The sequence below is a fragment of the Caretta caretta genome, chromosome 13 (assembly GCF_965140235.1).
Source record: "Caretta caretta isolate rCarCar2 chromosome 13, rCarCar1.hap1, whole genome shotgun sequence".
NCBI classification, from domain to species: domain Eukaryota; kingdom Metazoa; phylum Chordata; order Testudines; family Cheloniidae; genus Caretta; species Caretta caretta.
Window position 1 is genome coordinate 3,759,877 of NC_134218.1, and position 26,759 is coordinate 3,786,635.

The 26,759-nt window shown below is 50.3% G+C and overlaps 1 protein-coding gene and 1 long non-coding RNA gene across 3 annotated transcripts in view; one reads left to right on the top strand and one right to left on the bottom strand.

Annotated features, from left to right (window-relative positions):
• LOC125622136 (uncharacterized) overlaps positions 1-1,783 on the bottom strand; it is a 57,963-nt gene extending 56,180 nt beyond the window's left edge. The window contains exon 1 of the long non-coding RNA XR_007352658.2: positions 1,670-1,783. This is a non-coding gene — a long non-coding RNA (uncharacterized LOC125622136). The remainder of the gene's footprint in view (positions 1-1,669) is intronic.
• Positions 1-26,481, top strand: LOC125622133 (tyrosine-protein phosphatase non-receptor type substrate 1-like). Of its 2 annotated transcripts, none has more exons than XM_075118655.1 (9): positions 1-51; positions 768-858; positions 13,944-14,288; positions 16,824-17,138; positions 17,728-18,075; positions 19,710-19,820; positions 21,575-21,596; positions 22,630-22,669; positions 24,035-26,481. In XM_075118655.1, exons 1-9 carry the CDS (start codon positions 16-18, stop codon positions 24,293-24,295), a joined length of 1,569 nt encoding a protein of 522 aa, XP_074974756.1. In that variant the 5' UTR covers positions 1-15; the 3' UTR covers positions 24,296-26,481. The 2 variants fall into 2 exon arrangements, with proteins under 2 accessions (XP_074974756.1, XP_074974757.1); XM_075118656.1 differs by lacking the exon at positions 1-51 and adding an exon at positions 90-612.
• The last annotated feature ends 278 nt before the right edge of the window (positions 26,482-26,759 follow it).

The following is a 26,759-nucleotide window of genomic DNA, read 5'->3' on the forward strand; positions in this document are numbered from 1 at the left end:
CGATTGGCGAAGGCAATGAGCGACGCAGGGACCGCCCCAGCAGCAGCCGAAGTGAGCTGGGGAGGCCGGGAGCCCAGGGGGGAGGGCAGGGAACTCGCCCAGCCCACCTTAAGCCAGCAGCGTATGGTTGATTCAAGCAGGCAGGAATGACCTTAGAAAAACAAGTTTGTGCGGGGCCAGGCAGGGCCCCTTGTGGGGCTGGTTCCGCTGCACCGCCCGGGCAAGCTACCTTAAATCGGGGCTGGCCTGAAAGCTGCGGGGGGGCTCTCTGCACTGGCACATTGTGGAAGCAGAGTCTCCTCAAGTGCTGACTGCTAGGCAACGGGCGGGGGGGCCGAGCGCCAGCAGCCGCCGCCGCGGAGAACTGGAGCGGGAGCCGGGCGGCCGGGTCCGCGCGCTGCCTCTCCCGGGGACGCAGAGGGCGCGCGGCTGCCCGCTGCAGCGACCGGGGGCGGAGCGCTCCCCCTGCGGCCGGCCGGCCAGGTGCACCCCGGGCTCCTTTCCGCTCCTCGCCGCGGGGCGGCATGTGATTGAAGAAGGCGGCTGGTTCGCAGGGGTCACCGCGCCGGGGATTTTGGATCCCGCCTGGGCAGCACCAAGCGGCCGCCGCCGGTGGGTGGCAGCTCCCCGGGGCAGGATCGGGATCGGTCCGATTCCTCTTCTTCCTCCTCCTCCCTTCGGGCTGGGGCGCCAGTAATTTCCTTCTGCCGCTGCCCTGCCCCGGACCCTGCTCTTCACGCAGCTCTTCTCCTTTCTGTCCCTGCCAGGCGCCCGCGATGGAGCCTGTCGCCAGCCGTTCCTGCTGCCCTGCCTGCTGGCTGCCCTGCCTGCTGCTCCTCGCCCTGCTGGGCCGGCCGGGTAAGTGACGCTGCCTCGCACCTGCTGCTGGCAGAGCTGGATACTCCTGGCAGAAGCATTGTTGGGTCCTGTCTTTATCCTGCCCCCCCCCTCCCACCCCCATCTCTTCCTTTCCCTGGTCTCTGGTTCCCCTCAACCTTCCCCTATAGAAACCCTTTCCATCCAGGGGTGTCTGGTGCACAATATAGATGCGTATTGACCTTTAACTACCGCCGCACCACTGCAGGGGAGGGGGCCAGAGATGTGAATTAAAGGGACGGGGGATTGTCTATGGACGGTAGGAACCTGGGCTCTGGCCCCCTCGTTCCGCAGGGGTTATGGGAACCCCAGGATCCCACTGAGTAAGTTGGCTCATGGCTGTGGTTTGTTTGATTTCCTCTAATCCATGGATTCTGCTACAAGGTAAACACCTTGTCCTTGCCCTGGTGAAAAAGGGGCACCAGGGGCTGAATTCAGCAGGGGTCTGAACTCCTATGGCTGATGCGAGCTCATCAGCAGATGGGTGTAGATGGTGAATTTGTCAAAATTGCATAAATCTGCCATTCAGGCAGTGCACGGAATTGGTGTAATTTACATACAAACAGTCAGCGTAATAGAAGGGCAACTAAGGGCATGTCAGCACAGGAAGTTATTCCTGATTAACGCCCTGTGTGGACGCTCTTAGTCCAGAAGAAGAGTATCCACACAAGGAGTTAATCAGGAATAGTTGATCTGTTTTAAATTCACACTCTATCTTATTCCAGATTAATTTTCATGAGGCCGTGTAGGAGGCTGTAAAATGGGCACAGGTGTAAAATAGCTGTTTTCTTACCTGCTCTGGGTAGTTGCTTTTCTTGTTCCTTAACCTCCTTTCTGCACTGCATGGTGTGCACATCTCACTCGCTTTGCACAATCACCGAACACCAAATCAGTATAACTTCCCGGACTGTGCATCAGTTTTCTGGCCAAATTACGCCCAACATGAAGTCTGCATCACAAGGGAAGTTGCACACACTGACTCCAAGCTCCGTTTGACCCTGTGTAGGTTATGTCTACACTCCGGACCGTACAGTGGCACAGCTGCGCCGCTGTAAGGGCTCCTGTGTAGCCGCTCTATGCCGGCAGGAGAGAACTAATTAAAACACCTTCAACGAGGGGCGGTAGCTCTGTTGGTGGGAGCAGCTCTCCTGCTGACATAGTGCTGTCCGCTTTTGTTGGTGAAATTTACGTCGGTCAGGAGCGTGGTTTTTTCCACATCCCTGATTGGCAAAAGTTTTACCGACAAAAGTGCTAGTGTAGACAGAGCCTAATCTAGGGATTTATACTGTGTTCGCCCCATGGTATCTGAGCACCAATCAGGGCTCCTGGCTCACATTCTTGGCTCTGCCAGATGATTCCTTTAAGGCTTGCAAAAGGCTCTGAGATCGATGATGAAAGAGGCGATTGTGGTGCATCTAAAGTATTTATTTATTCTTCCTGCCATTTGCACGTCCCTCTTTTCACTCCCTTCCCTCTATCAGTGTCAGTAAACCTCCCTCTCCCACCAGGAAATGAGCCCTGCGGCGGCTGCTTTCAATGGTGCTTCGCTTGCAGCTGAAATGCTGCCAGTAATTTTATTTCTGCCTCGGGATTAAGTAATTGGTGAACCTTCCTTCTCTAATTCACATAAGGCCACAGGTGTGACCAAAGTCAAGGTCTGCGTTTCATTGGAAGCCCTCACAGGAAAGATGTTGGAGTAGCCAGCTCCTGCTAATGTCCAGCCACCTCTAATGCCAGTCCATGAGCCAGAACATGCCACTGACTATCGACTGGGGGGGGGGCGGGAGGGAGAGAACCTCTCTAGTCTGTCCGTTACCAAGAGGGGTTCTGTGTCCCAATCATAAGGGCAAAATTTTCAGGTGAAAATGTATGTGGGGTTCTTTCCATGCTGACTGTGACCACTGCTGTCTAAGGCTGACGGGTTCCAGGGATGGTTGCCACAAAGAAATTTCTGAGGGGGTAGGGAAAAGGCAAAACAACCAGAATATTTCTTTCCTACAAAAAAGTGGCACTGGCTGATCCCTGGTAAAGCTGCCTTTGAACTAGAGCTTTGCCAGATCAAAGCCATGACTTCCCCCCACCTCCTTGACACCGATTTTCGTGAACAACTGGGCTGATTCAGCTCTGGGTCCCATTTCTCTAAGTTCTCCCTGTGTAAGAGATTCAGATAAATGGTTCTGGGGTTCTGTCCGTGCTGGGGAGACGGCGGGAGAGGGGAGGTCGCTGAAGCAGATGACATTACCCTGGTGAACTACACGCACTTTCTGCTGCTGTCACCCATGTGAAATACACCCTTCCTGTAACCCACCAGACGCTGTCTGGGGCTCCCTATACCACTGTGTAAATTGATCTCTGGCTTTCTTCTCCTTTTTCTGAGTTGCAAATTCCATGCTCATTTATAGCAAGCACCTGTTAATTTCCTTAACTGGGTATCCCCACTGGGGAGAATTTTAAGCATTGTACCTAGTGAATTATTGTTGGGCTCCTTCTCCAGTTGAAATTGTCTCATTCCAACAAGTGACAATGACACTGACTGCAAATATTCAAACCAGCTGCATATTTCTTTACGAATGTGAAGTCCTCGCTTAGTAACACTCTTATGCTCCTTCCAGCATTACTTTAGATTGCTTTTGAAGAAAAGCTATTTTTGTGGGCAAGAATTTAGGCAAGAGCTGCAGCTCTCCTGCAATTAAACCTTAACCCATTCCAACCCGTCTAGCATCAAGTGACTTGAAAATGGGGAGAAGGGAAAAATTAATGACTCACCGAACCAGAAATTTTAAACCACAAATAACAAACTTACTGCTCTCCTAAGCCAAGCAAAAAATCAAGGTAAGGATATACGATGCTGAGCCCGTGCTGCGGGACACCATGCAGGATACTGCCTCCTTGCTGGGCCTGGAACATCGTAATTCACTCTAGCCTTCGCCACTTCCCCACCATTATGAATTCTATACTGTACAAGTTCTGGGCCTGCGGTATGAGGATTTCCACACTTACAGTGCTTTTAAAAACAACATCTCACTATCCCTGAAATTTAACATCATGGTAAAGTAGATTGCAGCAGATGAGCATTAAGGTCCCCAATTCTGTGGGGATCAGCACATGCTTAACCCTCCTTAACTCATTCTTAATTCTAACTTTTAAAGGCGTTAAGGGTGCTCAGCACCTTGCAGCTTGGGTCCTAAAACACGAGTTGCCAGTTTCCTAAGAAAATGGGTTTTCTAAGACACTGTTCAATGCTGTGCCTGAGAAGGGATTTGTTGCCGAATGCGTGTTCGCTTGGGAGGAACAACTTGTCTTTCATTTGTGGAAGCTGGCTGTGCAAATGATGTCTTTTCCATGCGTGTGATGCGGCAGAAGGAACTCATGATCTTGACCACTGTACAGTATGTGTGTCACATGATCAGTGTCTGAGTCAGTAGCTGTATTGCACAGACTATTAGAAGAAACTTTCTGAACACCCTCCCACTCAGTGCTTCCGTGCTGTGTAATAGGAGCCTTCATGGAAGGCGATGGGTGAATTCTTGCCTGATTTTAAACCCATTGAAATACTGGTGGATTCAGAAGCTCACCTATAACAGTGCTTGTGTTTTGCTTTGGGGAGACAATGGGGAGGGGGAGAGATGATGGGGTTTAATTGTGGGGAAAATACTTAAGGAAGAGAAAATATCCAGTAACTGATGTGACAGGGTCAGGCCAGATGGCTAAAGGAGAGTAATAGAAGGCAGATATATTAGCCCCAGGTTAAGTAGGTCCCTTTTCCCTGGGTAAGGTAACAGGGAAGGTTCCAGAACAAACAGGAACCTTCTGGAGACAATTAAGACAGGCTGATTAGAACACCTGCAGCCAATCAAGAAGCTGTTAGAATCAATTAAGGCAGGCTAATCAGGGCACCTGGGTTTTAAAAAGGAGCTCACTTCCATTTGTGGTGCGCGTGTAAGGAGCTGGGAACAAGAGGTGCTAGGAGCTGAGAGTGAGAACGCAGACTGTTGGAGGACTGAGGTGTACAAGCATTATCAGACACCAGGAGGAAGGTCCTATGGTGAGGATAAAGAAGGGGTTGGGAGGAGGCCATGGGGAAGTAGCCCAGGGAGTCGTAGCTGTCGCACAGCTGTTCCAGGAGGCACTCTAGACAGCTGCGTTCCACAGGGCCCTGGGCTGGAACCCGGAGTAGAGGGCGGGCCCGGGTTCCCCCCAAATCCTCCCAACTCCTGGTCAGACACAGGAGGAGTCGACCTGGACTGTGGGTTCACGAAAACAGCCAAACTGAGGGCTACCGTGAAGCTCCAAGGCGAGCAAATCCGCCAGTAAGCGCAAGACCCACCAAGGTAGAGGAGGAACTTTGTCACGGTGAATTGCAGCAGGGAATGGAGTTTCAGCCTAAACTTTGCATTTTCTTGCTTGTATGCTGCAGTCAGTATGTCTATTCAGGGTTTTTCAGCTCAGTTTCCTCTTTTTTCATAATGATGAGGGGGAAGGGACTCGCACCACTGATGGATCTCGGCATTTCAAGCCTTTTCTGAACTCATACTGGGCCAGATGCCTCCTTGGAGTTACTCCGCTGACATCGCTAGAATTGTACCAGGAATTAATTAGCCCACTATGGCAATAGGCATGCGGAGAGGTAGGCCCGTTTTGTATGGCGACTCCAGTGACAGTTGTGTACTTGAAAGCTGTGCGATGTAAATACGCCTAGTGGAAGCTAGGAAATGCTAGCATGGCAGCTCGTGTCCGACGCTGGCGTGCTGTGCCCATCCTGCAGATGCTTCTGAGCCATTACAGTAAATCCTAATATCAGCAGTAGCTTATGTCTGATCTACGGACCAACAGGTCATCATAGGTTATGGAGAAGTGGCTGAGTTGGGAGGATGCGGGAGAAGGGCTGATACAAGCTGGGCAAAAGCAACATTTGAAATATATTCCCAAAGAGCGTACAGCTGGGCAATGTTGACAGAGGCGACAAGGAGACCCCAAAGCCGCCAGATGGCAGCTTCACACCATCACGGCTGTTGGCTGTTTGTCTCACAGTTACACTGATGGTCCTTCTCAAAGTGCCAGCTCCATCTGAAACAAACAGCCACATCTGGTGCGCTGACCTCACCAGCTGCAGCAACGCAACTGGCCGACCTGTGGCAGAATGTGGGTCACCAACTGGACTCGACAACAACGAACAGGCTCATTAACCACAAACTCCTCTTCAGTTAGAAGCTGACAGCCATTCGGATGTGCACACGTTGCAAGAATAGGGTTGGACGAGCCAGTGCATGATACGGATGAGCTGCCTGCAGATCCTCACTTCAAAACACAGATGGGCTTGAGCTCCAGGAGCGCGAAAGAAAGTCTCTAAAACTCTGCCACTTCCTATACATGCTGAGTAGCTTGAGGATGCGGGGTGCCAGGGAGGGGAAACGCCATCCTAACTGGAGACTATGGATAGTGGGTTTCAACAACAGTGACCAACAGTTACAGTTCATGGCCCAAGTTCCTCTCCTAGTTATACTGGTGTAAATGCAAAGTAATTCCACTCACGTCCATGGAGTTACTCCAGATTTATATTGGTGTAACTGAGATCAGATTCTGTCCCTCTGAAAGCCTGCATAATACACACAACTTGGCTGAACCACATCCCCACCCATTGATATCTGTTCCTAAGGCTCCTCAGACCCCCCAGGATTCCAGAGCAGACACTTCCCCCATCTTCCTCCTCTCTGGGTACAGTGCTTGCCTTTCAGATAGAGAGATCGACAGATGGTGAGAGGGAGGAGGAAGAAGAGAGCTCTCTCACGTCCATTACACACTGTGCATTCTACTAGCCTATACACTCCCTCTGCCTAGGGCTACTGATATTGACAGGTTCATTCCTACTGGGAAACTTTATCCGGGATCTTCCTCTAGACACAGCAGAATTTTGTTTTGCTCTTAGACCGTTAATGTTGGAAACAGTTCCCTCTTTAGTAGATGTAATTTAATCAAACATTGCTGTTGTGAGCATAATGCAAAAGGAAAATTATCTTCCCAGTGAATTTTTGTTGGAGAAATAAAGCACCTGCAGTAGCGAGCATTCAGTTCCACTCCATCACGTTCCCTTTAGGGCCCAATCCTCAGGAAGTGGAGATGTTACAGTGATGAGTGTCGGTACAGGAACTTAGGTAGGACTGAAGGATCTCCAAGGCAAACTCCCACTGAAAACATTGCGAGTCGTACCTGAGTGAGACTTGCTGGACTGGGCAGTTCTAATGAGGATTGCAGTGGGCAGATGGACAAGAATGTCCTAGAATTCTTTCACGAAGCAGTTCTATGACCAAAGATGAAGCCAATATATTGGCAACACGATAGAAGCCCTTATTTTTGCAGCAGAAGCTGCTTTCCTGTTATTTCCAAGTGATCATGGAAGAGAACAGCTCTGCTAGTCAATTAGGTCCATTTTCAAAGCAATTAGTGCTCAATGTGCCAAGGCCCATATTTAATATTACTTCTATGTAATAATTGTGCACTCGTGGCCATGGCTTCTGGGAACAGAGTATGTATCTAAACCCATCAGCCAGCCTTGCATGCATTAGGCGGCAGTACAAGCCATTCACCCCAGTCCTCTGTCCCAGCCCGCCTGGTGGAAATTACTTCCAGAGTTGAGCCCAGAGTCCAGCAAACGAGTAGTCAAGACGACAACCCTGGCACAATTCCTTTAATGCCAACACAATGACTCTGGTGCCAATTCCATGGCAAGGAGCCATCTACCAAGGATAACTATCTCCATGCCTCAAGAACTCATGTGACGGCCACCAGCTTGGTCCACAAATGGGAACCAGAGACCTCCAGAGCTAAAAGCCAATGCTCTCTAGAGATTTATATCCTCTGTGGATAGGGCAGAGAGAGGGATCTGTAACATACACTCACCAACAGGTGACACTTAAATCTAGTGACTGTCAACAGGGGAAACCCAGCTGATGTCACCCATTATGGAGATGCATAGGGAAAGGAGGTCTTCTTTGACAAAGGTAAGATAAAGACCCAAATGAGGAACACAACCGCAAATTAGCTGGGAGAGATGTGGGGTTTTTTTCCTTATCATGTCCCTTGTGTTTCAAGGCTATTGGTTGGTTGCAGTAATTTACAAAAATTAAATCCGGAGCTAACAAGACTTGTGTGTGGAACAGAGCTGAGTGAATTGTTTGTGGTAAACAGTTGACTTGATGAGCTTGGCCTCTTCATGCTTACCGAAATGATTGTGATTTTCTCCAATGTGGTGGCTGTACGAATTTCATCTTTTTATACTCTTTGTATTGATTGGTTTGCTGCAAGGATTCTATAGACAAAATTTGAGCTGTTGTGTTTGGTCAGATGATCAGAAGTCACACGCAATTGGTTCTATTTCCTGGGAGAGTGTAGGAGGGTTTGGAGAAGCTGCTGGAGCTCTAAATCTCAGGAAGCAGCAGCAGGTTAGGGGGCGAGAGCCGATATTGCAGAAAGCTTTTAGATCTCTTACTTCCTGGGTTGCACAGACCTTGCTTGAGGCACCCAGAAAAATTAGGCAATCAGATGTACTGGCTAGGTGCAGAGCAGAAGTTTAACTTTCCCTTCTCCTGTGCACACAAGTAACTGAGTCTGAGTGCAGTCTTAGCTATGACCAATGTGGTCAGATCCTTATCTGGGCTGCTTAGTGGGCTCTGTTACAGGAATGGTCGATCTGTATCTACTACATTCAGAGATAAGATGCCAGTAGGCATAGCTCATCTGCGTCAGCTCTTCACAGCCTTGTGCCAGGTTCTGCTGATGGGTTTGAGGAACACTCGTTCTGTGCTGAGCCAAACAGAGTCGCTTCTGGAGAGAATTCTCAAACACGCAGCTTAAACCTGGCGCTCTGACCCTTGGTACAAGTACGGCTCACTCACATTCGCACATTCAAATGTCTGTGAATGCTCGGCTGCTTTGGTGCAGGAATAGTTCAATGCTCAGTGGAGGCACATCTGAGTCTAGAAGTTGAGTGCAATGCCTTGTTTCACAGTTGTGCACAGCGGAGATTAATGTTCTCTTCTCACTGCTCACACATGCCCCAGTCTCTCTACTCCCTGCCGTTTAAAGAACTTCTCTCACATGCCAGGCACATGCTCCAGAGAGGGACACTGCTGTAAATGGGTATCTGAGAAACTCAGGGACAACGTAAAATTTAACGTTGTATGAGCCCAGAGTTATTAGACTGCCACCACTCACGGATGGATGAAATGGAGACTAGACTGAGTTTGCACATTCTGAAATGCCACTGAGCTTCTGCTGAAATGGGGTTTCCACCTTTAAAATGTCCTTTTGGACACACTTGTGTCTCAGTATCAAAGTGCTGATGCTGTATCAGCTCCATTCTATTTTGGGGGAAATTTCAGTGTCCTGGTGCTCTTAGTCACATCAAAACCCAGGACTTACCTGTGAAAGGAACACTATCCAGAAAGCAACAAACTTAAAACTGATATTTTTACACAATGCACAATGCACCTGTGGAACTCACTGCCACAAGAAATAATTGATGCCAAGAATTTCTCAGGTGTCAAAGGATTGAGAATCTATATGGATGAAGAGAACATTAATGGGTTACATTATAGGGGATAAGAAATTATAAGCAATAAAAAAAATCTCTTGTGGTGGGGCATCAACCAGCAACTAATTAACAGGGTCTAGGGAGAAACTTCCCTATGGCAAGTAATTCCATAGTTGTCCAGTAGGGGTGTCTTGCACCATCCTCTGAAGCATTTTGATATTGGCCACCATGGTGAGAGAGCCTAAATCCCAACTGCTATCTGAGAAAATCATCTGGTCTCTACAGCAGTTGTAAGACCCTTTTGTACCAATGGAGCAATGCAAAGGGAACTCTTCACAGGGCAATACTGAGTCCAAGTCTTCAGTTTTATGGTGGGGATATAACCTGTGTGCAGCTGCTGCACTAAAGACTAGTATTGGATTCAGGCAAAGAGAACAGACCTTACTGGTGAAATGCTCGGTATTTTTAAAAAAGCGCATCACAGCGAATACTAAGCATTTCCTCAAGAGCTAACTACTTACACGTTTGGTTAAACTTAACAGCATTTGTTTCAGTGCCGTCTATTGACTCCCAATAATAATATAGTATGCAGTGATTTACTCTTAGCTGCGAGTGCCATTAACAGCCACAGAAGCTCTGCAACAATATTACACTTCCCTCCGTGCAGCGTTTAAAAATGTAACCGTAAGCAATGGCATGGATAGAAATCTTGTTCAATTCAGTTTCAGTAACTGCATTGGCATGACCAGGATGACAAGTGTTGCCAAAATTAATCCGTCAAATATCTGTGTAGGCTACAGAGCATCTCTACCTATATTGCTCCTCCTGCTGCTGCTTCTACAGGTCTTGACTACAGCACTTTTCATTATTTCTGGTGGTCTTGAGCTCTCACCTTGCCTGCTCCATTGTGCCTGGGTATTGCAACACTTAATTTGCTTTAGATAACCAGACAGCGTTTCAGTCAGCTGAGCACGGCAAGTCAGGGTAACAATGAAGTTTCATCTGAGGCTGCTTTATCATCATCATCATCATTATTACCTTTTGAAGGTAAACTGGAATGTTCAGGACATTTTCAGAGACCTCAGACAAAGTTCCCACGTAGCTGACCAGCGCAAATACTTGTTTCTGCACATGCATGTGGACACACAGCCTTGATATGCAGTGCAAATGAGCACTCGGGCTCACAAGATGGAGAATTCTGTGCAAAAGTGCCCACTTGCATTAACTAATACAGCATACTCTGATTAATTGGGAAGCTGTTTTATTGGGATGTCTCCTAGGGAAGTGACTTAGCCTATTGGCAGGGAATGGTAGTAACTTCTGGTTAATTGGGAATAATTGGCATAAATATCACATCTGCTTAGTGCCAAGTGGTGCTACCCTGGTCTGCTATTCTAAGATTCAGTATTTGAATTCAATAGAAGCCAAATAAAGATAAAGATTTAAATGCAGGAAATAAGACCTATTCTTGTATTTGTATTAATTACAATAGTTTGTCTCTTGCGTTAAAATTGGAAAAGATGCAGAGAAGAGGAACAAAAATGATGAAGGGTGTGGAACAACTTCCATAGAGGAGAGATTAATAAGACTGGGACTGTTCATCTTAGAAAAGAGACGACTGAGCGGGGATAGGATAGAGGTCTATAAAATCATGCCTGGTGTGGAGAAAAAGTGTTATTCATCCCTTCACAGAACACAAGTACTAAGGGTCACCTGAGGAAATTAAGAGGCAGCAGGTTTAAAATAAACAAAAGAAAGTACTTCACACAACACACAGTCAACCTGTGGAATTTGTTGCCAGGGGATGTTGTGAAGGCCACAAGTGTAACTGGGTTCAGAAAAGAATTAGATAAGTTCATAGACGATAGGACCATCAATGGCTGTTAGCCAAGATGGTCAGGCATACAACCCCATACTTGAGGTGTCCCTAAGCCTCCAACTGCCAGAAGCTGAGATTGGATGATAGGGTTGGATCACTTACTCAATCCCCCATTCTGTTCATTCCCTCTGAAGTATCTGGCACTGGCCACCGTCAGAGACATGATACTGGGCTAGATGGACCACTGGTCTGAGCCAGCATGGCCATTCTTATGTTAAGTTTGTGGGGTGTTTTTTTAAATGGCTCTTTTTGCTGATAGAGAAGAGATAACACCAACCTGCCTCACGGGCTAACATAGGGATCAATACATTCATCTTTGTACAGTGAGTTGGAATTGTAAAGCTCGCTGTAAGTGCTAATGATTATTATTATTCACAAAGGCTCTGATCCTGCTGCCAGTTCCTCTAGCAGGGACTTCCATGCCCATGTACTACCACAAAGTCAATGGTACGTGGCCCAGGCCCAGGCCTCCATGCTACCACAACTGGTTGCAGGACCAAGTGTCTAATCAGGGGGTCCCCGTGAAAGTTTTGTAACCCCAACATGCTGCAGAGACGGGCTTAGTTTCCAGTGAGCAGGAGTATTTTATACTCTCCTGTATTAACTTAAGAGTAAAGAAGCTACGTACAGAGCACAGAATCATTAGAGCAATTACACCATAGACATCAGGGGCCTGAGTTGCCTCTCTCTTGTGCCGGTATCATTGAAGAGCCGCTGCAACGGAGTTCTCGGGAGAAAGAGGACGGTCAGGCCCATTCAAGGAAATGTCACGTGGTTCACAAGTAAAACCCGCATCTGTTGTTACAAGATCCATTTCTAAGGTGCCCACCCTGGGCATTCATTACATAATTAAGAAGTTTAACGATATCCACTGAAAGGAAGAGACCTCCCCTGTGTTAAACTAGTTTCTTTGCAGCATCAGCGCCAGGTTGGAATTGGCAGGAGAATATAGCTGAAACAACACAGTCACCCATTTAAAAAAAAGGTCAGTACAAAAGTGAATCTTTCATCCCCTCTAATTGTAACCCCAGCCATTTCTACTGATCGCTTTAAACAGTCACCAGGAAAGTCACACTTGTCTGGAGTTTATTTTCCTAATATCGTTACAAAAAAACCCATAAGGTGACTAACTGGCTGATTAGGAGACAAATATTTTCTTCAGTTTGCGTTTGGCAGCACTTTGTATGGCGTCAGTTTGGCTGCTCTGTTGATGATCACTTGGGCTCTGTCTCGTTGGTTAGCAGGATGACGTCGCTCTCCAGCTCAGCCCCGCACTCCTGCTCCTCCCCAGTCCTGCAGGGGGGAGTTTACCAGTAACTCACCAGCACTGCTACCGCTGTTGCCGAGTTTGGAGCCAGGAGGACCTCTCTTCCTGGGAGCCCCGTACGGAGACTGGGGGCAACAGGAGCTGGGGTGAGGGAAGTGGTGGCTGGAAGAACCTCCTCCCACCGTTTCACCATTCAGGCCTCTGGGTAGAATGTGTGGGGATGAGACCTGCTACATCAGGTGTAACTCAAGTGACATAACTACTCTCCACAGAAGGTACCCTCCGGTGCTGAGCTCAAACCTGTACAACTGGGGCCTGGAGGATTTTAAATGGAATAGTTTCGGAAAAGTGTAAATAACTGGGCAATGGGCATTGGATGGAAGCTACACCTACCTAACAACTAGGACAAAGCCCAAACCAGCCCCACGGATATCAGGCTGGGATTATTGCTGACGGGCCTCTTGCCTTGCGAGGGACCACTGAAACTTTTCAAGATGGCCCAGCCCGATTGCTCAGCCAGTTTTTGGGTTGGAAGTGTATTCAGTGCTGTAGATCCCTTCTTTGGTCAAGACCAGGAATGTCCACCACATCTCAGCCCAGGTGGATCACTTGAATTAAATTACTCTCTGTAATATACAGAAGAATTTGTGATGCTGAGCACTGCTGTAACTTCCATGGTTTTGGGGGTCCCTGTTTCTCCTACAATATTTTCTCGTAAAAGAAAAAAGAAACCACCGTGACCTGACAGGTAGTAAGAGATAAAGCCATCCCCACCTGGGCTTGTATGGTAAGGGATAAGGCACTTGTAGATACCCAAAGACAAATCATGCATATAAAATTTATGACTAAATGTTAGTTTCTCCAGGGCAATAATCCAGCACAACCACAAATTATGGTTTGTCTAGACTGACATTTCCACCTCATTGCGTGTGCAATTTAAAGGGGTACAGAGTCTGAAGGTGTGTAACTAGCTAGGGTAAGTATAAGGTGCCTATCACCTGGGCACTGAAGATGGGAACGGTTTGTGTGATACCAACAGGTCCAGAGTCCCCTGGTTGGGGCATTGGCCAGTGGATTTGGCCCAGCCCAGCTATTTTCAGTCAACGCTGATAAACCTGGCAGGTATTTTTAAGCTGGACCATACCCGTCTTCTGCCAGCAGCGGCTCAGCCCCAGAGCGATGACTCCGGGCATTGCCGTAATGCAGGACAATCCTGTAAGCTCCCGCTGAAAGGAGACGTGATGGGCTCGGCCCTTGGCCACGGGAGGAATGGTGCTGCCTGTTACTCTAAAGGCCTCCCCCGTAACAGTGTCACTGGCTGTGTCCCGGCCCCAGGGGCAGGGGGTGTGTTGAGTAAAAGAGCCGGATTACGAAGGTTGTTTTTGTTACAGGGGCCGGGGGGGCCGAGGAGTTCCGGCTGCTGCAGCCCCAGGACGCCGTGCGGGTGTCCGCGGGAGAGACTCTCACTCTGACCTGCTCTGTGACCAGCCTCGCTCCAGTAGGACCCGTGAAGTGGTTCAAAGACTCGGGCGGGGGCCAGCAGCTCGTTTATGCACAGGCAGGATCATTCCCCCGGGTGACGCGGGCTGCGAGTGGCTCTGACACAGACTTCACCATCCGCATCAGTGACACCCGCCCCGCGGACGCCGGGACCTATCACTGTGTGAAGTTTAAGAAGGGGTCGGGAGCCGATGAGGAGTTCAGATCCGGCGCGGGCACGGCCGTGACTGTGAGCGGTGAGGGCGAGCTCCCGTCCCAGCCACACGCCCCTGCCCGCCGGGGGCTGGGACCAGGGCGGGGACCAACCTCGCTCCGCCCGGACCCTCCCCGGGGAGCTGGGATTCCCATGGGACGCCCCTAGACCGGCGCTGAAGCAGGCCTGGTGGAGATTTGCCCCGTGACTGATGGGCCTGGGGGAATCTGGGCACCAGGCAAAAATCTCCATTTCTGTTCCTACCTTGGCCCTCTGAAGATGGCTTCACACTGCGATGAGCACTGGGGGGGGTCTGGTGGGAGGAGGCAGGTGTCAGGTTAGTGCCTCCCTTCTCCTCCCCCCACCAAAATGCAGGTGCTGCCGGCACTGGCAGGCTGATTCTGCCATCACCCCAGCGGTGCCGGTGTACCAGGCTGGGACTCGCCATTTCCCCCGCCTCCTACAGAGCTGGGGGGAGGCCCCACAGGAGCTGGGCGGCTGGAGCATCCAGCCCCAGTTCGCTCCTTGCATGCACAACTGGAACTGAAGCCAGACGCAATCCTGGGGTGACTTCGCCCTCCCCCACTCGTTTAATTCCTTCTCCTGTAGCTCAGTCCCCCGGCCTGAGCTCGGGTACGTGAATGAGGCATTTGGGGCTAGCTTCACAAGGGTACTGAGGCACAGGGGGACTGGAACAATTTGTATCGTGGGGGTGCTGGGAGCCATTGAACCAAACTGTAAACACCCTGCATATGATGGAAACCACTTCAGTTCTAGCACCTATGCTGAGGCACCTAAATGACTTGGGGGCCTTAGGCTGGGTTTAGGCACCGCAATCCAGATGTAGGGTCCACTGTGACCCACAGAACACTCACCCCCTGGAGGTGCCTGAACTCAGGGTAAATCTTCCCTAGGCCTCTGGTTTTTCCCTTGGCCATTCAGCTGCCTCAGCCCCAGAGCAATTTACAAACCGGGGGAGATGGGCACCCACCTGCCTCTCTCACGTGCAGGGCCCAAGCTGGTAGAATCATAGAATATCAGGGTTGGAAGGGACCTCAGGAGCTCATCTAGTCCAACCCCCTGCTCAAAGCAGGACCAATCCCCAACTAAATCATCCCAGCCAGGGCTTTGTCAAGCCTGACCTTAAAAACTTTGAAGGAAGAAGATTCCACCACCTCCCTAGGTAACACATTCCAGTGCTTCACCACCCTCCTAGTGAAAAAGTTTCTCCTAATATCCAACCTAAACCTCCTCCACTGCAACTTGAGACCATTACTCCTCGTTCTGTCATCTGCCACCACTGAGAACAGCCGAGCTCCATCCTCTCTGGAACCCCCCTTCAGGTAGTTGAAAGCAGCTATCAAATCCCCCCTCATTCTTCTCTTCCGCAGACTAAACAATCCCAGTTCCCTCAGCCTCTCCCCATAAGTCGTGTGTTCCAGCCCCCGAATCATTTCTGTTGCCCTCTGCTGGACGCTGTGCTCAGAGACCACCTAGTGTATTGGGTCCCATTCAAAACTGAGGAGAAGGAGGTGGAGGCAGCTCCCGTTCCCTTAAACTTGTTGGTTCGAGCACTCACCTGGGTGCGAGTGCCCCGAGTTCAATTCCCCCCTTTGTTAGGGGAGTTAAACAGGGGTCTCCCCGCTCTCAGGAGAGTGCTCTAAACCCGCACCCATGGGACCTGGGGGGCTCCCTCAGTCCCCTGTTGAAGCTGTCCCATTGCGCATAGAGAGAGTCACTGGAGCAGGGGGACGGGGCCCTGGGCTCTCACCTCCAACCTGGGTGCCCAAACCAGCAGACTCCAGCCTCCTCCCCTCTCTCTGGGTCTGGGACTAGTTATCCAGAGTGGAACAGCTTCACCTGGAGACCGCTGTTCAACTCCTCTCCCCCTCAGGCAGAGAGGAATTGAACCGGGGTCACCCCACCCCAGATGAGTGCTCTAACCCCAGGCTAAGGGGGGACACACACCCTCATCACCACCTCCAGCTGTTGTGCGTGGAGTTACCCGCCTGCCTATTCACACCACAACCACCTAGGATGCTTAAGCTGCCTGACACCAGGCCGGGGATTCCTATTCGTGGAGCTGGGCACCCCCTGAAAGCTGGACTTAGGCACCGATCACCACGAGAGGGCAGGGGCCTAGCACACATGCCTGTCCTGGTCCTCTCCCATGAGCTTAGGTAGCTCCCTGCCTCACGTGGGGCTCTTGTGGATCGCAGTCTAAGGCGCGTATCTAGCCCTGCTTTTGGGGGGAGAAATGGGGGCTATTTCTCACCCATAACCATAGGTGCTGGAACTAGGGGTGATATCACACACACACCCCGGTTTGAAGGGGTTTCCATTTTATCCACGGTTTACAGTTTGGTTCAATAGCTCTCGCCATCCCCACCATACACATTGTTCAGCACCCCTGCCCATGACTCTAGCCTCCCTACACCCCAGCCCTGCATTTGCTCAGGGACAGGGGCTGTGGCTCCCCCGATCTCAGGCTGTCCCTGTGGGGAAGCGGGCCCCATGGAGTGGGGAGATGGGCTCTCAGTCGCAGGGATCTGACTGATAAATGCTTTTCTCCCTGCAGCCAGCCCCTCGGCCCCGTCCGTGTCCGGCCCCTCCAGCAGGGTGGAGCCGGGTCCCTCAGTGACTTTCACCTGCACGTCAGGAGGATTCTCCCCCAGAGATATCACTGTGACCTGGCTCAAAAATGGGACCAAACTCCCAGCCCCCCAGCCCCAGGTTCTCCCCGAACACAAAAGCGTCTCCTACAACATGTCCAGCACCGTGGGACTGAGCCTGACCCGAGGAGACGTCCGCTCCCAGCTCACCTGTCAGATAGAGCACAGCACCTTACCGGCTCCCCTGCGTGGGTCCTACAACCTCAGAGATGCCCTGCGAGGTAGGAGCCCAGCTGGGGCTACTGCGGAGGGGCAGAGATGGATCCTTTAGCCTTTGGTTCCTTTGGGCTGGGTAGTGGGGGGTAAGAGGGGAGTCACTGAAATCCAGATTCAGTTCTGGACTCTGCCTTGTGCCCTTAAAACTTTGAAACTCTTTGCCCTGGGCTGGCACATCCCTTACTCCAGCCCAGTGGAGGGCAGGGTTAGGAAGAAGGTGTTTGACTTTGTTTAAACCCTGGTAAGACACCACTCTCCATTTTAATGTACCCAAGCTGGGTCTGTCAGGGGTTTTTCTAGGGGGAAGGGGAGGGAAATTGGAGACACTGGGTAGACTTGGGTTTTTGCAGCCTGCTCATTTTAAAACATTTGCCTTCCCCTGGGTTTATTCCTGTGAGGGGGCCAAGGCTCTCACACGTGGGAAGGCAACTTAGAGATAACCAAAGTTCTTTGCCCTTGAAAAAATATCACATGGCAAGTGGGACGTGGGCTCAGGGGGAAGGTCAGTCTGTCCAGCCCCAGAAATTTCCCTCTGACTCAGCAGGAAAAGGAGAATTTCTGTAGCTGCCGAGCACAGGATATTTGTGTTCTCAGTTCCACCCAGGCTGCGAGTGGGTGACCCAGCAGCGCCCGTCACACTGAACGAGTCTGTGCTGTTCACCTGCCACGCGGAGGGGTTTTACCCGAAGGACGCGAGTCTCACCTGGCTGGAGAATGGAAATGAGACGAACCTTGGAAAATCCTCCCCCCTGGCCGAGAATCCAGATGGGACGTACACGCTGCAGAGCTCCCTGGAGGTCAAAGCAACTGAACCGAGGAATCGGTCCATGTTCACCTGTCGGGTTGTGCACGATTCCCAGCCCCCCGTCAGTGCCAGCCAGATGCTGAGAATCTCCCAGCCACCTCCTACGCCAAGCAAAGATGGTACTTCACATGATGCAGGTAAATGTGCAGCTGAACCCTCCCTGCACTGCTGGGAAATGCCAGGTCTGTTCTGCTGAACCCAGGGGTCATTTCAGCCCATCTCCGGCAGTGAGCGCCTCAGTATTATAGCAACTCTTTTATTCCAGGATTATTGCTCAGCTCTGCTCTCCTGGGGCCCGGATGCAGAAGGGGAAGGTTGAGGGCAGGAAACGTCACTTTGGCCGCACTCTGTGCCCAGGGTAGATCATCTCAGCAGCCCTGCAGGGGCATGAATGTCCCTTGGAGAGGGGCTCAGGCATGGTCACTCCTGCAGAGCTGAGGATGAGGTTCCATGTGGCCAGCTAGTATCTTATGCAAACAGCTGCCGGCGGAGCTGGGCAAACGCAGCAGGGTTCGGTTGCCTGACTGAACCCGTGTGTTTGGTTTGAGGATGAACCAGGCCGTGTGTGTTGCCTGGGGGCTTGCGTTCAGAGTTCGGCCTGTTGGAGGTTTCTCTAGGAACATTCTGCACTGCTGACTACTTGCCTCGAGTCTTCCTCTTTCCTCTGTATCCCAAGACATAACTTAACCCCTCCACACGGTGTGTGTCTGTGGGTGAAGGGTCTCTCCCATATTCCTCTCCAGCCCACTGTTGGTTGAGAGGAACAGGTATAGGGCCTGCTGTGCCACTCGGGGGTGGGGTTGCTGTCTGGTGCTGCCAGAAGTTATACGGAGACCCAAAGGCTTCCCCCGCCCCTTTTCTGTAGCTATGGAACAGTCTAATGGGAACACGGTAACTTGGAGTTGCTGGTCTTCACTAGATATGCTCAGCAGATGGGCTGAGACTGGTTATTATTAGAGCTGAGTGAATAATGGATTTTCTGCTGCAGGGGCAAAAATTTAAAACAAAACAAAACAAAAACAACCCCTCAAAACACTGTTTATTTTGACCCCAAATGGAAGTTTGTTTTGGACGTCTCACCCTTTTTTCTACGTTAAACGAAACTGTAGCTAAACATCTAAACAAAACACCATTTCAAAATAAAACAAGAGCCAAGTCTGGATTTTGAAATGGCCAAAACAAGCCGTTTTAGTTGTTTCAGCTGAAAGATTTGCTGAATTTGGCCTGAATTCACAAGGCTTTTGGTATAAAGAACCCAACCGCACACACTTTCTGGTGACTTCACTGTTTGCCAGAAAAACTTCAGCCCATTGCAGTAACTGTATCCACACCCCTTAGAGCACCTAGTGAACTGGATTCCAAATCCTCCCCGAAACACCACAGACTAGGTCTGAGGGAGACAAGGTGGGGGAGGGAATCTCTTTTATTGGACCAAACTTCTGTTGGGTGAAATGGACAAGCTTTCAAGGTGCACAGCGCTCTCCTTCAGAATGGGCCTGTCATCTCTACAGCAGCTATGAGCAGGAATCCCAGGTCTGTACAATCAAACTCCGGGGAAGTTCCCCTTTGTACCAAACTTCAGACCTGAGCTTTGGTTGAGATTCTCAAAGAGGCCAAAGGGAGTCTGAATTTTCATGAGTTGAGCTCCTAACTCCCCTTGGCATAAGCCCAGATGTTCTGCATTTAACTAACTCAGTTTGGAGAGGAGTTTTTCTGTTTGACTATTCTGATACTGGCCTCCTATGATCCCTGAGTTTCTCTCTTGTTACAGAGAATAACTTATCTAACCTAAAGATCTACATAGCCGTAGCAGTGGTTTGTGCAGTGCTGGGTGTATTGGTAATTGCTGTCATCTATCTCATCAGAGTACAACAGCGCAAAGGTAAAAATGAATTATTTCCAGGGGTGCCTGCCGGGGGTGGGGGGTGCGTTGGCTAGATCACTCTCTTCCCATACACGCAGGCAGTGCTTTACAAACACACCAGCATCGGGGGGCGGGGGAAGAAATGAACGGAACTGGTTAGCGTTCACCTGGGGAAGAGAATTTCACTCGCAGTTATAGGGAAATGTCAGTTATAGCTTAAGGGTAACAGCCACTGGAATAGTTTTAAGTTATGCATCATGGAAATCATATGTATGTGTCACACTTCGTATTCTTCTCTTTACATTGCTCTTTTAGTTCTATATAGCATCTAGGGACCCCGAAAACCCGCTACGAAGGTGCGGGCTAGACAGATGTAGGGGCAATGACTATAGTAGATTCTAAGGGCAGTTATGGGAATTTAAAAGCTGTAGTTGAGGGAGAATCCTGGCCAGGACACCAGGGTTCTCTCCTAGTGCTCTCAAAAAATGCCCGGGGGATATTTGACTTCCTCCTGGACAGATGAGGAGTAAAAGGACCCTTGGTTTAACGCCCCCTCTAGAGGGCACTGCTGTATGGACACCAAGTAAGGAAAGCATTGACTGCATGAAAGATGGGCTGCAGTGTGTGTCCTTGCAATGGGCTTAGCATGTCCATGGGGCCACACCATTTTGGATGGAGACACTCTCACCCCCATGCATTAGAACATAAGATTCTAACACTACCCCAAAGAGCCTAGCACCTATCCCATAGAGCCCCCCACAGCTGCTAGGAGCAGGTGCTTGGATAACTTCAGCATTGCACTGTGGCAAGGACCAGTGCATCTGCACCACTTGTTCCACTCCCAGCATGGAGGGAATACCACCCCTATAAACATCACTGGCTCTGCCAGCTCATGAACTAAAGACCTCATTCCAGGTGCTGCAACCAGCTAGTCCAACAAGGGATTGTACAGGGTCCAGATCAGCCCATGTGGGGATGCAGGTGTGTTTGTACATCTGTTGTAAGCTCAGGGTGTTTCAGGCACTGGTTTGTTGCAGTATCTTCTTGCCTAACAATGCAGCACTCCATTAATACATCACTGAAACATCAGCAGTGGTTGTGATCTCAGTAGGGTTATCCCTCTTGTCTGATGGAAGGCTAAATGGGAAAAAATCTCACTGCTATCATCCCCCCTCTAGTTTCTGCCAATTGCTGGAGGAATCACAGCTCCCAGTACTGTGCCTGGAAGGCATTGGAAGATTCATCCCAAAAATAAGAGGGGAGGGGAGGGGAGGGGAATTACCAGAGGATAATCTCATCAAGGGATCCGATAACATTTTAAACAGCAAGAGCAATAAGACCTTCTCAGAACTCTGATACCCTTACAGCCTTCTGACTCATTTCCCATCACTCCTCTAGCATGCCGCCATGTTTAACTTCATAAAGCAGGTCCATTCTGAAAACCCCCAGGCTGCCCATAATATTGTATTTGATGCAATTTCTGTCTTGCAAAAGACACTCCTAAAATAGGAAAGGTTTAGACTCCACCCACAAAGATTTGTCCTGCAATGAAAGGAAAGGAGCTTTGCAATATGTTCAGCAGAGTTTGCAGGAAGATGCTGTTATTGGGTTTCTGGAAAAGCTGATCTAGCAACTTCTACAAAAAAGTTAGAAAAAAAGGAAATAAATAGTGTGCAAAGGAGCTAAAAAAAATATAAAGTAACGTGAAATGATGTGGGGAGGAGGGATTATTACAGTAAGGTTTTTTAAGTTGTGTTTCTCTTTTTAAACAGGAAAAAGCTCCCCTTCTGTAAGGTAAGCACCGATCTCCACTTTCCTCATTGAACTGTTGGGTAATCAGTGAGGGAATTTAAAGCCACAGGAGCTAATGAAGTCAAAGCGTTGACACCAGGGCTGAACTGGGGTCAAGTTTTAGCTAGGTTCCAAGTTTGTAACTTTAATTCCTATGTCATATGCAGGCGAACATGGTTTAGCATGGTCTACGCTTCACTTTGAAAGCTCTTCGCCTGTACATGGCGGTTGATGTGATGCTCAGTCACTAGTGGATGGAAGAGGAGATCCATGCTATGGAGACGTTGGTCTCTAGCTCTAGTGATCTGGAGGGGTTGAATATCTCAGCCATTGTAAAGGCAAGAGTACCTCATGAGCCATGACTCAGCCTGTTACAGCACACGACCGTTCGAGAATTACCACCCAGAGACTGCTCAGTGAAGTCGCTCTCTGTACAAACAGTTACGAGCCAGCAAGCAGACATCACTGGAGATGGTTCTCCCATAGCATTGCTGAACGGAGGTTCCTGGCCGAGCGTACACCCACACATTCATTAACCGAGCTGTAAACCAGCCACTAAACAGCTGTAAACCTGCATTACCTAGGGAGGTTGTGGAATCTCTTTCCTTACAAGTTTTTAAGGTCAGGCTTGACAAAGCCCTGGCTGGGATGATTTAGTTGGTGTTGGTCCTGCTTTGAGCAGGGGGTTAGACTAGATGACCTCCTGAGGTCCCTTCCAACCCTGATATTCTATGATTCACTTGTTCTTTATTGTCCATGCCACACACAGGCAGCCTGGGGAAATCCAGATCTTCATCCTATGGCCAGCTGGCTACTTAAGTCTATGTGTTGTGTGAGGATAAACTCTTCATGGTGCAGTTAGTTCTCCGTTATCACACACTGGTATCCAGTGGTTCTCCCCTCTGTCCTGAAATCAACCGTCAGTCAGCCCTCGGCCATCCTAACCTGAAAGAATCCTCTGCAAAACTTAGTCACCCAGCAGCGCTACCATTTTAAAATACGAGTGTTTGACTCTGTTCTGTTGCTTTTTCTGTAGGCTACATGAGCCCAAGAAGAGCCCCAGCACAGCTCTCCAGGTATGTAACAGCTAGCTTCCTTTGGGGAACCGGAGAGGGGAGAACGACGGAAGACGCCATGAAAATACCAAGCGTCAGGCTAAAATCATGGCAGTTTATTAAGTGCTCAGAATCTCAGCTATGCGAGCCTACTTCTGTGGCTGGGGGGAGGGAGAGAGACAAACGCTCAGGACAAACGCTCCCTCTCTAAATTGCATAGGGAAGCTGCCTCCATCGCACTGAATTTCTCTTCTCCTCCTCCCCGGCGCCCCCACCCCTCCCCAAAGAACAAGTCTGGCTCTATTGTGACTAGAGCCAGCTGTACAATAAGCCAGGGAAGCTATTTCTAGAGTTATTTTGCATTCTGTGATGCAGCTATGAGTAATTTACCGATCAGAACTGAGCTCTGTCCCCCCGCCCCAGCTCGTCCACATGCTCACGTACGCACGCAGCTGGCCTCACACTGGAAAGACCTCATCCATTCTGGACATAGCCGCCCAGACCATGATCTCACTGACACTGCTGCAAGTCTAGAGTAATTCTGTTGACCCCAGTGGAGCATCTCCAGGTCTACAGGGGTGCAAGGGATTGCAGACTCTGGCTTGGTATTGCCCCTGGTTCTTCCCTCGGAGCATCGTTCGCCAGCAGACTTAAGGGAGAATTCTTGCAGTGGATGGTAATGGTGCATCTCAGTTGCCTGGAGAAGCCTGAAGGTAGCAAGCGAGTGTCTTGGTTAGTCTCGGGCCCTGTGGACTAGCATGCTTCTCCGCCCCTCTTGAAACATTATCGAGTGTCCCCAGGAGCCTGAGTGACCATTCTAGAGCCAAGTTATCCAGCAAGTACAGCTTGCACTGCTGCTGGCTAGATGTCCCACCAGCATGCCTTAATCCTGCCCAGGATGGTAGATACGTCTCCAGAGCCATTTCCATCTTTGTTCTCTGCTGAACAAGCCAGCCAGTTGGCAGTTGATGCACATAGTTGAGGGGTTGGTTTGGAATGGGGACACCTGTCTCAGGGATCCAGCACCACTAATTCATCAACACAGACCCCAGGTCTCAGGCGGTAGGACTTTACATTGTAGCACATCATACTTGTGCTGCCCTAGCAGGGTCCATCCAAGGACCTCAGAGCACGTTAGTCATGAATGAAGTAGTTGTATTCCCAGTTTACTGATGGGGAAACTGAGGCACTGGGCTACTAAGTGAGTTGCCCAGGGTCAGTCAGCAGCAGAGCTGGGAGTAGATTCTAGCTCTTGCCACAATCTCCTGCTATAACCACTAGACCAGACTCTTAGCTCAGGATGAACAGCTCATATCCCATCTGTATGCCAGCTGCAGGGGACACAGCTCCCTACTGACTCCATGTTTTCTCCCTCCCCCAACTCAGGATTCTGATCCCAACACCCTGTCCTATGCAGACCTGAACTTTGACAAGCAGCAGAAGAAGAGGAGCACGCGCCGGTTCATGGAGATGAGCCCGCAGTTGGAGTACGCCTGCATCCAGACCGGCCAGCCGGCAGTCGCTGAAGACAATCTCACCTACGCTGACCTGGACATGGTCCACCTCAGCAAGGCACCCAAGAGACCTGCCCCCCGGCCCGAGGAAGCCATCTCGGAGTACGCCAGCGTCCAAATCCAAAAGAAATGATCAGGGCTAAAAGCAGTCCGGGGCTCACTGGAGTTTTGGTGAAGTCTGGCAGGCCCCTAGCTGGACATGGAGCCCTGGTCCTCCAACACTGGATCTCAATGGAGGCATCAGGAGCCCAGTGGAAGTGGGTGCCAAGCTATGGGAGCTGCATTCCTGGGGCCTGGAATGCTTCACACAGCGTACGGAAGCCTCCCCATGCTGCTGTGTCCTCACTTGAGTTAATACCAACTTCCACAACAGGCCCGGAGAGGCCAGACTGAACTAAGACCCTCACACCGTGCAGCTTTATTTCTGGACCAGGATCTCTGCTATTCCCCCCCCCTCCGCCACCAGTGATTTGTCACAAGACTGGAGAGGTCCTTCGCTTGGTGCACTGAGTTTCCTTTCGCATGTGTCAAGCAGACAGACAGTTTTCAGTGCTTCGCTGATGCAGTGGCCTACTCCATCTTGTAACCTCTCCAGACAAGGGCTGTCCTCGTCTAGTGAACACCTGAGTTTCTCTGCAGCCAATTTAGTACGTTGTGTGCAAGCAAGAAGCAGCCAAGCTGCCGCAGATCAGCCACCTGAAGGAGAGGAGGCTGTTTTGGGAGATAACGTAGTGGCAGAGAGCTGTCTGGCAGCAGGCTCTGGACTGCTGTTCTCAAGGCAACATAGGCCAGCTAGCTTGCCTGTTGGAGTCCCTCTGTGAAGAGCAGACACTCTTTGATCCAGAGTGACTACTCCTCCTTCCTCCTGCTCCAGAACCTGTGTCTGAACGAGACTGCTCATTTTTAGGCTCAGATTTCCCGCCAAACTAAGTGTGTCGTAAGTAATTCCTTAAGTTTCCACCTGAGGTTCCCCCTTCCCAATCATCCCATCCTTCGGGCAGTATGTTAAGACCAGTGACCCACTCGTGCCCTTGCGGGTTGAGCGCCAGGCTCTGCAATCAGATCAACAAAGTGAGGACGTTTCTCAGCCCCAGAGCACCTTGGGCTGGGGAACGCAGCCTGCGGAGCTACCTGGGCAGAGTGGAGAGTCTTGATCTGACCCAGGAGCCATGCACAAGTCATGCACTAGTCATGAGCTCCTAGGCACCACCGCTCCCAGGCCTGTGTTCCCCTGGTACAGAGCATCCTCATTGCCAACCACAGAGCTTATCCTCATGAGATTGGGACTGACGGACTTCCTACAGAAGCTTGTGCTAGCCGGGGTGGGGGAAGAGGCTAGCCAACCTCTACTGCCAGAGCACAGGCTAATTCCAGGGCTATGCTGCCTTTCAGCCCTTCCTGCTGGCCAGTTCATCCAGCACGCCCGGCCTCAGTGCCTGGAAGCAAGAAGAAAGCCTTCATGCACGGGTGGAGGGCATCCCCCGGAGAACAATGTCACCATGACTGTTTGACATGTAACTGTTCATCTTTAGAGCTAAAAGCCAATGCTTGTGTGTCGTCCGTGGGTGGAGTGCTGTGTGTTCATCACTAGGATGAGACGTGCAAAACTAAGCGTCAGAGTCAGCGTGATAATCCCCAACCCTGTCAAGTGAAGGCCTGGTAAGCAAGTAACCCTCCATCAGCGCTGGGGGGGGAGGGGTGCGGATTTCTGACTTCTCGGCCTTCCCCACGGCCGGGCAGACTGACTGGCCTAGCGAAGAAAAGTGACAAACGAAGCTGAAATGCAACCACAAGTGGCATTTCAGAAGCAGCCGTCTTCCTGATTTTCTACATGGGAGGTTGCAGATAACGCACAGTTTCAATTTTCACCTTATCCCTAGGATTCAGGTTTCAAGATTTCCAGGGTCAGGAAGAGCTGGGCTAGGCAGCTGGTGCTCCAGGCAGGGGATTATACCTGTTTACGCCAGGCCTGAATATGGCCCCCTTGCCTGGTTATTGTGATGGCGGAAAGCCCTTTCCCTGCCCTCCTTTCCTCAGCAGTATTAAAGAGAAGAGGTGGGACTTGTGGTACCATTCCTTGGAAGGAGGGCAGAAGAGGGAGAAATAATCTAGCACTAAGACATGTTGGAAACTAGATTGTATTCTAGCTGTTTGATCCTGCAGGGAGCTGGGGAGGAGGAAGGGGAAGCCAGGAGATCTCGACAGGATGTTTCAAAATCAACTGAATGACCACTTGTACAGATTGCAACATATCTTCTTTTTTTTTTCTTTTTTTTCTTTTGCTTGCAGGATATTTTTGTAATAAAAAGTTCAAAGTTCTGTCTTGCTCGTGGGTCGGTGCCAGGTGCTGTGCTCAGGGCCCCCTGCCATAGGGAAGCCAGAATACCCTTCCTGGGTTAGATACCCTGGGGGAGCGGGGAGGCAAATCTGAGTCATTCAGGTTCTCAGACCCTTTTCCCCATCTCTATGTACGGCCCAGTTTTACTCGCTGGGTGGTGTCGGGGAGAAGAACATGCAGGGGTGAGCGCAGCTGCTTTGTAAGTCTAAAGCATCTTCTCGCCAAGAAGCTCCAGGGGCTTCCCAGTGCAGCCTCGCGG

Bases quoted from the DNA above. Each gene is read 5' to 3' on its own strand.
- LOC125622133 (XM_075118655.1), top strand. From the start codon at position 16: ATGAGCGACGCAGGGACCGCCCCAGCAGCAGCCGAA. The intron at 52-767 runs GTGAGCTGGGGA...TGTCCCTGCCAG, and splicing joins CCGCCCCAGCAGCAGCCGAA to GCGCCCGCGATGGAGCCTGT. The intron at 859-13,943 runs GTAAGTGACGCT...TTTTTGTTACAG, and splicing joins CGCCCTGCTGGGCCGGCCGG to GGGCCGGGGGGGCCGAGGAG.